Consider the following 13,514-nt stretch of genomic DNA (forward strand, 5'->3'; position numbering starts at 1 on the left):
ACTTTTCTGAATGGTTTTGTCCATTATGTCTTAAGCTTTTCCAAATGTGTTTGTTTTCTTTCTCTTAGTTAGACTATTATAAAAACCGTATTTCAAGGTCCAATGATCTTAGTGGTTAAGGACAGATTTTTTTTCACATAATCTATAGTGGAACATTAGCTGGTACCAAGAGTTTAAAAAAAACATTATTTCAAACATTTTAATGTTTCTGAATTCACCACATAATTGCCCTCTATCCCCCTTCTTTTCCTTTGTGTTTTGGTTTATTTCACCAACTATAACCAATTCAATCCATAAAATAATTATTACTTTTTATTCTCAGGGAATATATGTCAATATTTTTCCAAACCACAAATTTTCTATATGACTTTGTGATATCTTTGTGGGTTTTTTGGAAATCATATATTTTTCCTGAATCATTCTGAGAAAAAAAAATCTATACAATGATAATGATTCAGAAGCTGAATCTCCATCAGGTCATGGAGATCTGATCTAGATCTTGAATAGAGAGAGTGAGAGAGTGAGGATATATCTTTTTTCAATCTAATCCTTAAATGAAATCAATTAGATTCCCAACCATATGGCCCAGAGACTTGTACTGATTTATTACCTCTTCTTCCTTCCCCCCACCCCTGGATTCTTTATGTCACACAGGTGTTGTACAAAGAGAACCTGGGGGCAGGAACCCCAATCCCGATTACTCCAGAGATGGAGAGAGTCAAACACAATCAAGAAAACTTTAGCTCGGTATTTTAAAAAGAAAAAAAAAAAAACCTTATATTTTATTGCTTTTTAAAATTAATGGTTTAAAAAGTATCCATTCTTAGTTTTTTTAATCTAATTAACTTATCCCAATAAAATCTCTTACAGCTCTTTTCCTCCTGACTAAAAAACTGCCCTTTCACCTGATTTCTTTTAACTTGCTCTTTTCTGGTTAAATTTTGATGCAATCATTAAGAAATCTTTAACTCTTTTCCTTCCCTTAATAAAATAAATGTTAATTGCCCTCATTTCAAATTTTAAAAACTAAACTGCCAGCTATTTAACAGTCTAAGTGGCTGGGATCCTCCTTTTATTCTGCTTTGGTAAACATAGATAATGAAACTTGAATTCAACTTGAAGCTCCTAAAAAATTCTATCCTGGAGACACTCCCATCCTTTGGCTTTACTTTTTATTCTAACATTTTCTCTGTCTATCTGTATAAGGAATTGGAGCCTGAGCCTACATAATATATTCTTTTCATGGTATTTTGTAGATTAAGTTTTAGAAATTTGTCGTGAACATCTGATCTAGATTGACTTTTTTAAAAGTACCTAACATGCTTATTTTAACCAAAAGTCAAATACTCCAACTTTGTTTTTAAAATAAGAAAAACTGAGAGAAATTGGCCCAAGAATATGAAGTAAAATCGTGTGTAGATATGCATCATGCCCATTTACTCCAAATATCTTGGTATGATTTATTACTGATATTTCCCATTTTAAAATTATCTTCACATTTTATTTTTTTTCTTTAAGCATATCTTCCTATTATAATGTTCTAGAGGACTGAAATTATACTAGCTAAAAAACTTTGATGTTCATGAATTTACTTGATACTGCACAGATTGGATTGCTCTTAAGGGCAAAAACAAAAGTCCTTTGTTCATTCTTAGTGTTTTGTTCCATCTTTGTGTACTTTGGTTTTTATACTACATCAAAGAAATATTTGAGGGGCTCCAAGTGGCAGAGAAGTTTCCATTAATCTGATTTCTTTCTCTCCCCCTAACCCCACCCCAGAAAAAATGGAGGAAGTTTGTATTGATTGCTGCTTTTCTCTGGATGCCTTTTTGTGTCATACAGGTGTTGTACAAAGAAAATCTGGGGACAGGAATCCCAATCCCCATCACTCCAGAGATGGAGAGAGTGAAACACAATCAAGAAAACTTTAGCTCGGTATTTTGCAAAGGAAAAAAAAAGATGCCACTTAACATCATAATAAAATTAGATTTTAACAGCTTTAAAAAGTACTTGCCTTCCTTAGCTTTTTAATATCATTCCCATAGGAAGAGAAAAAATAAGTTCCTCACCATAATATTGCTACTGACTCATTTTTTCCCTTAAAAAAAAAACTTTTTGTTGTTGTTAGTGTTGAAAAGGAGGTATTTCATTTTTAGATAATAACAAAAAATTTTCTAACAACCTCATTATCCTCATTATTATTAGTCTAGAGCTCTTAAAATGGGAAAAAAAAATAACATATATCCCTGTAACCTTTTCAATTAAAACTTATTAGAGCCTCATCAACCTCCTTACTCCTTACCTCAGATGCAATACCTGGGCATTGCAAGAAAACTAAACTGATACATAAAATTTACAAACCAAGGAATCTTATTCATTCTTGCTTTTCTGGCTGCTTTCTCCTTATGCAGGTGTTATACAAAGAGAACCTGGGCAAGGGAACCCCCTTACCCATCACTCCAGAGATGGAGAGAGTCAAACACAATCAAGAAAATATTAGCTCGGTACTTTGGAAAGAAAGGAAAAACCCCAAGTTTTTAACAATTTAAAAATAACGCACATTAATTCTAGCTTTTAGGGAAAAAAAAAGAACAAATTTGTGTGGCTTGTTAGCCTATTTGTTGCTGGTTTTTTTAAACTTTAACATTATGAAATAAGATTGTTTTAATCATTAATATGAAGTCCTACTTATGGAAATAAATTTTCCTATAAAATACTATATATCTTCTTCCCATACCTTTCCTTCCTCCCCTCCACCCCAAAGTTCTCTTTGTTTCCATGGGCTTTTAAATTCTGGAAAAACAGACAAAAAAAAAAAAAAAAAAAAAAAAAAAAACTACCACCAACAACAACCTAGTTAACCTGAGCATCTCAGAAATATTAAGGTTGAATATCTTATGGTATTTTTTCTCATAACTTTTGGCTTTTCATTTGCCTTGTCAATTTTATACAAAGAGAACTTGAAGTTAATAACACTCCTCTCTTATAGAGACAATGACATAAAATTGTTAATAACTTGGCTCTGGTGACCAAAGAAATAAAAATAAGATTTTCTTCTGAGTAACATCCTAACAAAATGTTTGTTTAGTCTTACACTTTTATCTAAGCATTAGACCCATTCTTAGATCTAGATATACAGGTTCTTAACTATATCTTGTTTTGGCAACTGGTTTTGTTGTTCTTGATGAAAAGACCAGGCCTTTAGGTGTAGAGGGCAAGTATATTATAAAAATTAGTTCTTGTGGCCCTCAAAAAGTTTATGGTGATAAGTTTCTCAAAGATCTTGTCAGAATCATTCTTTTCCCTCAGGCTCCCAGGAAGAGGGAAATCTTGAGGTTTTTCATCCCAACAGCTTTTCCAAGTAGAGGGGGAAATACTTTTGTTAAAGATCTTCAAGCCCCTCAGACTAATTAAAAGCTCTTAGTTTAGACATTGAAAAAAGGGATATAAGAAATGGTAGCTAGAAAGGGAAGGAAACAATCCTTTGTTTTACATTAAAATATAATAATTGCATATAATAATGCAAGATGGATTTTTTTCCCTCCTCAATTTTTTGTCTGTTCATTTTTTTTCCAAGTTGACTTTAAGGTCAGGTTATATCTTGGGGCCGGTTCAAAGTTTTTCTTCCATCTAAAGTAGTGGAAGCCAGACTTTATAGCACCTTAGAAGAACAGAGGAAAAGTCACTAAGAGATAGGGGTGAGGATTATGATTCATTGAAAAATGGAGAAAAGCTCTCTTGTGGTCATTCAATCTCTTGGGGAGCAAGGCAGTTCTCTATCATTATGCATGGTTTTTAAAATTTTTCCTATCTAGGAAAGACTTGTGTATTTGCAGATTGAATTGAACCCCAATATTCTAGGACAATGCAACTCATCTTAGATACTTCCTAACATATGCTCTCCATCTTAACCTTCCTTATGTCCCAAGTGTTCTGCTACTCTGGTCCACTAAAAAGCAGTTTATGTGTGTTCATATGATCATTTGGTAACATGAATTCTCTCTTCTTTTTGGGTTTCTGCATTCCACAATATCCTATAGGTTTTGTACAAAGAAAATGTTGGAAAAGCCACCCCAACCCCTGTCACTCCAGAGATGCAGAGAGTCAAACGCAATCAAGAAAACATTAGCTCGGTATTGTCTTGAAAAAAGAAAAGTGCTTCATAATTTGCAAAATAACCACTGCAGTTTGGTCTGCTCCTAACCCATCCCAAATTGCTTTATTTTCCCCAGACATACCCACACAAAAATTACTGCTGTCCCTAAATAATTTTTGAATACTACAACAATACCTTTGACTTGTACATTAACTTTTTTTTACATTAACTTTTTAATTGCTTATTTCCGAAGAGCTGTTTCCACTCACAGTAGTGAATTAAAACATGTAATTTTTCTAAGTGGAATTAATTCAATGCCCTCAGTGATTTTTGGATGCATACATTTTTGTATCCCATAGGTATTATACAAAGAGGGCCTGGGGAAGGCAACTCCCACACCTGTCACTCCAGAGATGGAGAGAGTCAAACGCAATCAAGAGAACGTTAGCTCGGTATTTTGAGAGATAAAAAATATATACATATATTTTTAAAAGTAATGAGCCTGCCAGATTTTTTTTCCTGCACCTAATTCATTCTGTTTTCCAAACATTTTCTCTGCATATCTCCTTTCCTTCTTGTTTTCCCCAATTAAAAACAACAACAACCTGCTTTTCCTTTTAAAACAAATCTTTTGCTTTATGAAATAACATTTTAACAATTTCCTTTCCCAGGGTGCTTTCTTTTTCTGCAGTGATCATATTGAACAGTAACCCAAGTTAAGCACTGAGTTTCAGAAATGGTTGTCTGCTTTCTGATATCTGGATGCTTTCTTGGATCCCATAGGTTTTGTACAAAGAGAACATGAGAAAGGCCACCCCAACACCTGTCACTCCAGAGATGGAGAGAGCTAAGCGCAACCAAGAAAACATTAGCTCGGTATTTTCTAGGACCAAAAAAAAATGTTGTAACTCCTTGGATGATAACATTTTAACACTTTTAAAAAATGTGTTCCTTCTTTAGCTCTCAACCTAAAACAGTCATCCTAAAATTAACTTCCCTCTGTGCTTTTTTGGATTCAAAATGATCATACTAAGACATAACATTTTAATTCCTAGTGTTTTCTCTCTTTCTTCTTCACCTTCTTGTGTTATTGTAGGGAGAAGGGATGACACACTTATATAACTGCTTGTCACAAGTTGACTTCCTAACAATCTAAATCTCTGACCTGTCCCTCTGTGTTTAAGATAAAGATGTGAAATGAGTAATACTTGAAGGAATGCACTTTCTTTGATGCTACTCACGTGATTCATTTTGTCTTTCAGTAATTAGGGTACTTGGATTTCTTCATTAACATATTAATTGTAAAATAAGATGAAAACTTTCTCCCACAGGAACAAAATGTTGAGAAGAGAAAAAATATGGCTAATAAGTATGGCTAAATATTTCTTAAATCCTTCTTAAGGAAATGATCATTGATGCTTTAGAAGAAATACAACATTGTTACTATCCAGTGGTAATCCCCCAAGAAAATTCTAGAAATATATTTAAATAAAGCAAACCAACAAATTGACCATTCTTGACAATATACGGTTCAGCACTTCCCTGAAAAGAAAAGGAAGATCTTTATATCACTCTTCAGACTTAACACAATCTCTAGGAGACTTTCATTTCCCATAGTTTTTTATTCAGAGTACTTGAGATCAATAACCATTATACTTCTCCTATAAAGAGAGTGACTTAGAGTCACTAACAAAAAAGTCAATTCCTCGTAAATTCAAGAGGTTAGCACATTCTGTTGTATAATGGATTTGCAGTCATAAGATTCCAAATTGCTGTTCAAGGTCCCACAATTTACTATGACCCTGAACAAATCACCAAACCATAATTCCCCTATGTTCCCTCTATGTACAAAAATGCTATGACTTTCACAGCATCTTTCACAGTATGACTGTGACTTTCAAATGATATAATATGGAAATATATATATAATCCATGTAGGCAAATACACATTTAAATTTTCAAGTGAGAGAAAATTATAAGCTGGACCAACTATTATGTTCACATTAATTTTAACTTTTTTCCCCTCAGATTCCCCCAAATTTCTCTTTCCTCTAATCTATATATTTTTCAAAATCAAAGTTAGTCTTCTCACTCTAAGAATAAACAGAGAGGTTAGCTCCTTCCAGCATCTGGCATCCATGGGAAAGGTTTTAGGGTTCACAGACACCATGCCATTGTGAACACAACTCATTCCCTTTCTCTTTGTTAGGTTCTATACTCTGATAGTTTCCGGAAACAAGTGCAAGGCAAAGCTGCCTATGTCTTAGACACCCCAGAAATGAGACGGGTGCGAGAGACCCAGCGCCACATCTCAACGGTGAGTGATGTAGCTGTTGCTGGCAGGCTCAATTGCCTGTTCTGATATCTAATACGGGACACAATCAGCTTACATCACCTTTTGCCTTCATTAAATATCAGGTGAAGTACCATGAGGACTTTGAAAAGCATAAGGGTTGCTTCACTCCAGTGGTGACTGACCCTATTACCGAACGAGTGAAAAAGAACACACAAGACTTCAGCGACATTAACTACAGGGGTATTCAGAGAAAGGTGGTGGAAATGGAGAGAAAACGGACTGATCAAGATCAAGAGACCATAACAGGTAAAAAGCATAGGAATGGGAAGGAATCACAGACCTACCTCCTTCGTTTGACAGGTGGACTGAGTGATATAGGTGACATTAGATCTTAATTCTCTTAATTTTTTATCTGAGAGTCTTTTTGACTATTTACATCAGGCCCAAAGACAAAGAATTAAATGCTGGCAAATCTGAAAGTTGTCAACCAGAAAATCAGCTGACAAAATATAAAGGCCAAGGTTCTAGATGAAGTTAACAAATCTCTGAGAATAATCTTGATTATGACTGAAGTCGTCTTGGTGACTAGCATCCTGTAATAACATATGACAAAAAAGCCATGTAATGAATAATAATAGTATCTAGCAATGGCGCCAGAGGTCCTCAAACTTTTTAAATAGGGGGCCAGTTCACTGTCCCTCAGACTGTTGGAGGGCCGGACTATAGTAAAAACAAAAACTTTGTTTTGTGGGCCTTTAAATAAAGAAACTTCTGGTCCGAGGGCCGTAGTTTGAGGACCCCTGGATAGGCTTTAAGGTTTGTGAAGAACTTTAGAAATATTACCTAATTTAATCCTACCAAAAACTCTGGGAAGCAGATGCTATTGTTATCCCTATTTTACAGAGGAGGAAATTGAAGCAGTCAGTTAATAAACATTTCCTAATGACCTACTGTGTTCTGGATTAGCTCCTTAAGCACATTATTCCTCTGTTACCTAATTCTTACACAGTAAGTGATTGAGCCAGGACTCAGTTCCAATTTTGACCCCAAGGGCGTTTTCTTCCCAACATAGCTTGCTTCTATATTCCCCTCTTCCTTTAGTGAATAAAATAGTTTGTTTTTGTTCCCTCCCCCCATCAATTAACAAGCATTTATTAAATACCTACTATTTTAGGAGAATGCAAAGAGAAAGAAAGTCTTTAAAATCAAGGGGCTTATTTACATTTGATTAGGAGAACCATGTGCATATAAGATATATAAAATAAACAAATGGAAGATAAATTTTTGGGAAGCTTTACTAAGGGGGCTAGGAAGAATAAACATATTAGGTACCTATTTTGTGCTGACCAAGGAGCTAAGCACTGTACAAATATGATTTCAGTGAATGACTAGGAACTGGGGAAATAAGGAAAAAACTTATGTAAAAATTGATGGTTAGATTCTGATTTTTAATCCATTCTGTCTATCTGTTTCTGTTTCTCTGAAAGGATGGAAGAAAAAAAAAATTACATGATAACTTTCTTGTATATTTAAAGGGAATAGCAAGAAGTACATAATAAATTTGCAGTTTCATATTCAATAATCTTTATTAAACAAATGTTATGAAAATGTTGTGTTGTGAAAATGCTTATTTTATTCTATAAATTAAATAAATACAAATTTTAAAAAATTGGTGGTTGAACTGAAAGAAGAGTCCTTTAGGCAGGGATTTGGAGGAGGGGAATTGGAACAGTCTGATAGCGTCCTTAAATTATAATTTGGTTCACTAAAAGGCTTAAAGGTTTGGCGCACCAATCCTGGCTCAGTTTTTGACTACGACCCAGCAGAAGACAATATCCAATCCCGAAGCTTACACATGGTTAATGGTAAGTAATTCTTTGAAACTGTTTGACAACAAAACAATCAGGCAAATTATCGTAATCGTGTATGTCTTACAGAGTATACAACTTGCCAGATTTCTGCTATAAGAATAATATTTTTTTTTAGGCTCTGAAAGCCCTTTCCCCAAATTTTCCACTTTCCTATCATAAAATTGGTACAGAAGCCAAAAGCACTTCCTGTATTTGATTCAAACTGATTGAATATATTCAGATTGTTTTTGGCCTAATATATATAAAAATTACTTATAAACTAAATACTATCATTTTGGTTCTTTCCCTTCTTATTTTTGTGCTGACACTTATGCTACTAATCCTTCTGCCCATTAAATAGTAAAGAACAAAAGAACAAAAACAAAGAATAGTTTTAAAAGGGGGACTATATCTACCAAATTGAGAAAATATTTAATATTTCTTACATCTATTTAAATTTGGAACAAGACGATACAGTCAATCACGGTTGATCTAAGTCATTGCATTTAGACTGAAGTTACTATCTGTTTTTAGTAAAAATATATCTCTATATACATATATTCTTTAAAATCACTTTCATCACTTTTTTCATCCTGCTTCTCACTCACTTTAGTGCAAGCCCAAAGGCGGAGCCGTGATGCATCTCGATCTGCCAGTGCATTGAGCATCAGTGGTGGAGATGAGAAATCAGAGCATTCAGAACACCACCTTTCCCATTATAGCAATGGAGGAGTCTTCTTCTCAGCAACCTCATCAGGTACTATAACAGGATTACATGAAGCTTGTCAAGTAGATAGAGAAAACATTTGGTAAATAAAACTTATAGTTATAAATATTTGGTAAATAATTATATAATTCTTTAAAATTAATTGGTCTCTGTTCTATTTCTTATGTGCATATAAGTCATAGAATTTATTTTTCTTATTGAATAAGAAGTCCAGGAAGGACATACGAAGCCCTATGTGTAATAAAATCTAGAATTTATTTCCATTAATATTGAACATGTAATTCAGGAGTAAGCACATTTCCAAAGACCCATGAATGGTAAACTCTAAAATGTATTTCTTTTCAGATTGAAAGATAGGTTCAGGATGGTTTATTGAAAGCCAAATGAAAATAGTTGAGAAATCCTGACGCGTTTATTTCCAAATGGTGTTGTTTAATGAATGATGGATTAGACATAATATTATTTAAGATCAATTATAATATATCATGTTTAGCTATTAAGCTAAGTAATTACAATCAATTATATTACAGTCATAATTAATCAATATCATTAGACAGATTATTATTATATTACTATTAACCTCAATAGACTTAGGGAATGAAGCTAGTGAACTGTGATAAATACATTTAGCCAAGAGTGAGTTGAATAATGAGTTTAGAATAAGTGAAAAATTCATTTATGTTGTGGTTTTGTTTCTTTGTTTCTTAACAGAAAGAGCTTAGATTTTTATCCCTTTCTCAAGATTTTAGCTTTGCCAGGCAATAGAAAGGGCAAGGTGATCCATGTTTTGGAAAGGAAATTCAGCTGTTGAAACAACAAAGTCAATGGTTTATGACCAACTTTTCCCTGCCAGGATTAATTGTTTCTCTTTTTTTGCAGCTTACAAACATGCAAAAACTACAGAGCTTCCACAGCAAAGGTCGTCTTCTGTTGCTACACAGCAGACAACAGTATCTTCTATCCCATCCCACCCTTCTACTGCTGGAGTAAGTGAATAGTGGTGTTTGACAATCACTTTTCTCCAAAATCTCAGTTGTTGACTTTTATTTTAAAAAAAATAATAATCATAGAATTCTAAGATGAGAAACTGTAACAAGTATTTTCCCCCTAGAGAATTGTGAAGACTGAGTTAACACCCTAGATACCTTAGAATCAGCCAGAGTCAGGATAAGCAAAAGTCCTTGATCTTTATTCTTTGTCGAAGTGAGAGAAATCTCTCCCTCTCCTGGTGAGAAGTCACTCTGGCTTGTCTTACTCCACTCTCTAATCCCTCCTACAATTCTCTGTATACACCAAAAGATCGAGCCAGCACAGAATAGTGGGGCAGGCCATTTTCCAAGCATATGCTAATAGAGTATTGTCTAATAGGTAATTAGACTCAAGTGCTTGGCTGTCCAAGTGCATCTGCTCAGTTTCAGCCCTTACATGGAGAATGATCCCTCTCAGTCACCAACGTCCATTACACTAATGACAAAAAATCCTTCCTTTAGCAAACTTAAATCTCATTTTTTGTAGGCTCCTTAGCTAAATGAGAACATATGTATGGATGTATAATATGTGACATATAGTGTAGAGATATATCATAGACATAAGTAGAGAGATATATTGTGTTGTCCAAAACAGGCAGCTCCTGAATATAGAATACAATCATTAAAATGTTTTAGTAGGTCAACAAGAATTTAGGGCTTTCTGTATCAGATACAGTCAAATACCAGGACTAAAAATACAAGTAGAAAGATAATTCCAATTCTTAAAGAGTTCACATTCTAATGGGAGAATACCCATCCTCACCCAAAAAAGGGAAGCTTGAAAAGGGTGAGGGCAGAGGAAGGCAAAGTATCTTTTAAAAAGAGACAAACTCATAAGCAATCCTAAAAATATTATTGTATTACCAAATATCTATTTGGGAGAAACTTGTTTTCTCTGAAAATAGGGTGTTGTATAAAGTGATGAAGTTAATCATTATTTTTCAATTCATATTCTTTGGCCATATCTGGCACATCACTGCCTTAGAAACATTCCATCCAGATCATATAAAATCTGGGATACACAATGGGGTAAGAAATAAATTTTGGGAAAGGAATATTTTACGGGCTTTCTTCTCCCTCTATTGGATGTTCTGTTGCCTCTGGCAGTGGTTGAACAGATATTCTCTCCTCTTCATCCCTTCTCCAAATCCATTCCTTTTCAATTTCCATCTCATCTGTCCACAGTGCCCTTCCACCATCATTCCATCAACGGCTTGGCTGACAGATACCCCCAAAAAGGAAAATAGTCTTGACTTAGAACCCAACCCTAGGGAGACTCTAAGCTAAGCATGAGGACTCCCTACCTTAGCAGGCCAAATAAAAAGGAACCCTACCACTATTTGTTTCAGAAACAGCAAGGACTAACAAGCCAAGGATTAAATTAGCTTCTCTAATCTAAAAGCTAATAAAGATGTTTTGTTCTCACTTGGGCTTTTCCCCAATTCTTTTTTTAATCCCTTCTTCCTGCTGCCCCAAGATCAAGATCAAAGTTTTTTCTCTTCTTAGAATCCAAGAAATCTTCCCCTATTTATTTTTAAATCTGCCTCTGCACAGAATCCAGATTAGAGATCTGGAGGGAGGTGTGTTGCCTTTAGGTGGGACAGATAGGGTTATTTCTTGTATAACAATTCAAGTGCTGATTTTATTTTGGGGTACTCAACACTGATGACCCTAAAAATATTATTTCTTTGGAACCTGTCTCCAATTCCACATATATTAGAATATAAACTCAAGGGCAGGGACTGTGATGCTTTTTGAAAACTTACTCTCTAAGTATTTAGCCCAAGACCTAGCAAATATGGCATATGGCTTAATAAATTTTTTCTATTCATTCATTAAACATTGAAGGGGCTCAATAAATATTATTCTTTAGTCCATGAATGATCATTTATTTAGTCAGTATGAAATGACTTAAAAATTTAGGCTAACAATGAAAAAATCATTAGCACACACTATAAGCTCTAAAGATGGGAGAAAATATGCAGTAACTAAAAATAGCTAGCTATAAAGTATTACTATGTGTTAGGCACTGTGCTTAATATTATCTAATATGATCCTCATCACACACTTGGGAGGTAGATGCTATCATTATCCTCATTTTAGTTGGGGAAAAAAAATGCAAAAAACCAGAGGTAACCCATTTAAGTGACTTGCCAAAGTCACACAACTATTCTTGGGACAGGATTTGAACCTTAAAATCTACTTAAAACCATAGCAGTAATGTAGCGGTGCCTCAAAGTTCTGGTCTTTTTCTGCTTTAAAAAGGGAAGATGATTTCACATATTGCCTCCTGTCTTTTAAGTAATGGGTATGTTCAAACTGTTTGATAAATTAAAGGTGTGGAATTTGTCCCCATACTTTCAAATCAACATTGTGCTTTTCTCTCTTCCTGATGGCAATCACAGAAAACCTTCCGGGCCATGTATGACTACATGGCAGCTGATGCAGATGAAGTGTCCTTCAAAGATGGTGATGCTATTGTCAATGTTCAAGCCATCGATGAAGGCTGGATGTATGGCACGGTGCAGAGGACCGGCAGGACTGGGATGCTCCCAGCTAACTACGTGGAAGCCATTTAATTATTACCTGGCAGCTTCCAAACTGTCTTACTACTTTCTCTTCCTGATTTAGTTTTATGACAAATTGCTTCCTGATCCTATTCTAAGTAAAATTATGGAGATTTAACCAAACCAATCTTACTCAGCATTAAACTAGAAATATTTTCTGCATCTCTGGCTGGATTTACATAAACAATTGACGGACAATATAATTAAACCTGTCATCTACATCCAATTCTTTACATAAGAAATGGCAATTTGGGGGTTTTTGAAAAATGAAATTTTCAAATAAATTTTGGTTTTGAAATGAAGTGAACTTCAGAAAATTCAACAAAATAAGGCTTCTGCTGTGTCGGATTATTGGCTTTTCTTTTTTGGCATTGTGAACAGTGTTTTTACTTTACTCTTTTGTTTTGAAGCAAGAACTTAGTCAAAATAAACACAAGGCATATGCAAAAAAATGACCCTTTCCTCTTTTCTTTGCTTACTAAATGCTAATGCATGCATCTTTTCAGTCAGATTTACTGGGGCATAAAGCTGATGTTCTCTGTAAATTAGTAATAAAGTTCACATTTCCACAAGCGATTTGGCTGATTTAATTGGGAAGTGATGCAGTTCAGTGCTGGAAAGGAGCAAGGTTTCACAGAATGATAGGGACCAATGAGATGAAACAATAGGAGCTTTACTTGGCACATTTAATCCTCCATCGTTAGTCAGCCATGATGTTTTAGAATCTGGCAAGAACACAAGCAGTCTGGTCATGGTTATAGACAGACATCAATCAGCTCTTTTTACATGAAACATGAAAGTTTCCAGGATAGAAAGATTCAGATAGATTCCAGAAAAAGGAAGTGGTACTAGGCAGAAGGTACCTAGAGAATCTTCAAGATTATCTAGGGTTTGATTTAAAAAAAAAACACACAAAGCTTCCCAAAACAGGCTTTTTTAGTCTTATGTAT

General features: G+C 34.5%; 1 protein-coding gene across 30 annotated transcripts in view; it reads left to right on the top strand.

The window, feature by feature from the left end:
- NEB (nebulin) overlaps positions 1-13,136 on the top strand; it is a 207,472-nt gene extending 194,336 nt beyond the window's left edge. For 10 of the 30 annotated variants that reach the window (XM_051986439.1, XM_051986409.1, XM_051986408.1 and 7 more), the window contains 12 exons: positions 655-747; positions 1,843-1,935; positions 2,412-2,504; positions 4,041-4,133; positions 4,456-4,548; positions 4,880-4,972; positions 6,306-6,413; positions 6,515-6,698; positions 8,165-8,257; positions 8,856-8,999; positions 9,849-9,955; positions 12,403-13,136. In XM_051986439.1, the coding sequence (XP_051842399.1) occupies positions 655-747; positions 1,843-1,935; positions 2,412-2,504; positions 4,041-4,133; positions 4,456-4,548; positions 4,880-4,972; positions 6,306-6,413; positions 6,515-6,698; positions 8,165-8,257; positions 8,856-8,999; positions 9,849-9,955; positions 12,403-12,576 (1,368 nt within the window). In that variant the 3' untranslated portion in view covers positions 12,577-13,136. The remainder of the gene's footprint in view (positions 1-654; positions 748-1,842; positions 1,936-2,411; positions 2,505-4,040; positions 4,134-4,455; positions 4,549-4,879; positions 4,973-6,305; positions 6,414-6,514; positions 6,699-8,164; positions 8,258-8,855; positions 9,000-9,848; positions 9,956-12,402) is intronic. The other 20 variants (XM_051986440.1, XM_051986419.1, XM_051986425.1 and 17 more) reach the window with 11 other exon arrangements.
- The last annotated feature ends 378 nt before the right edge of the window (positions 13,137-13,514 follow it).

Source organism: Antechinus flavipes, chromosome 3, assembly GCF_016432865.1.
Source record: "Antechinus flavipes isolate AdamAnt ecotype Samford, QLD, Australia chromosome 3, AdamAnt_v2, whole genome shotgun sequence".
NCBI classification, from domain to species: Eukaryota; Metazoa; Chordata; class Mammalia; order Dasyuromorphia; family Dasyuridae; genus Antechinus; species Antechinus flavipes.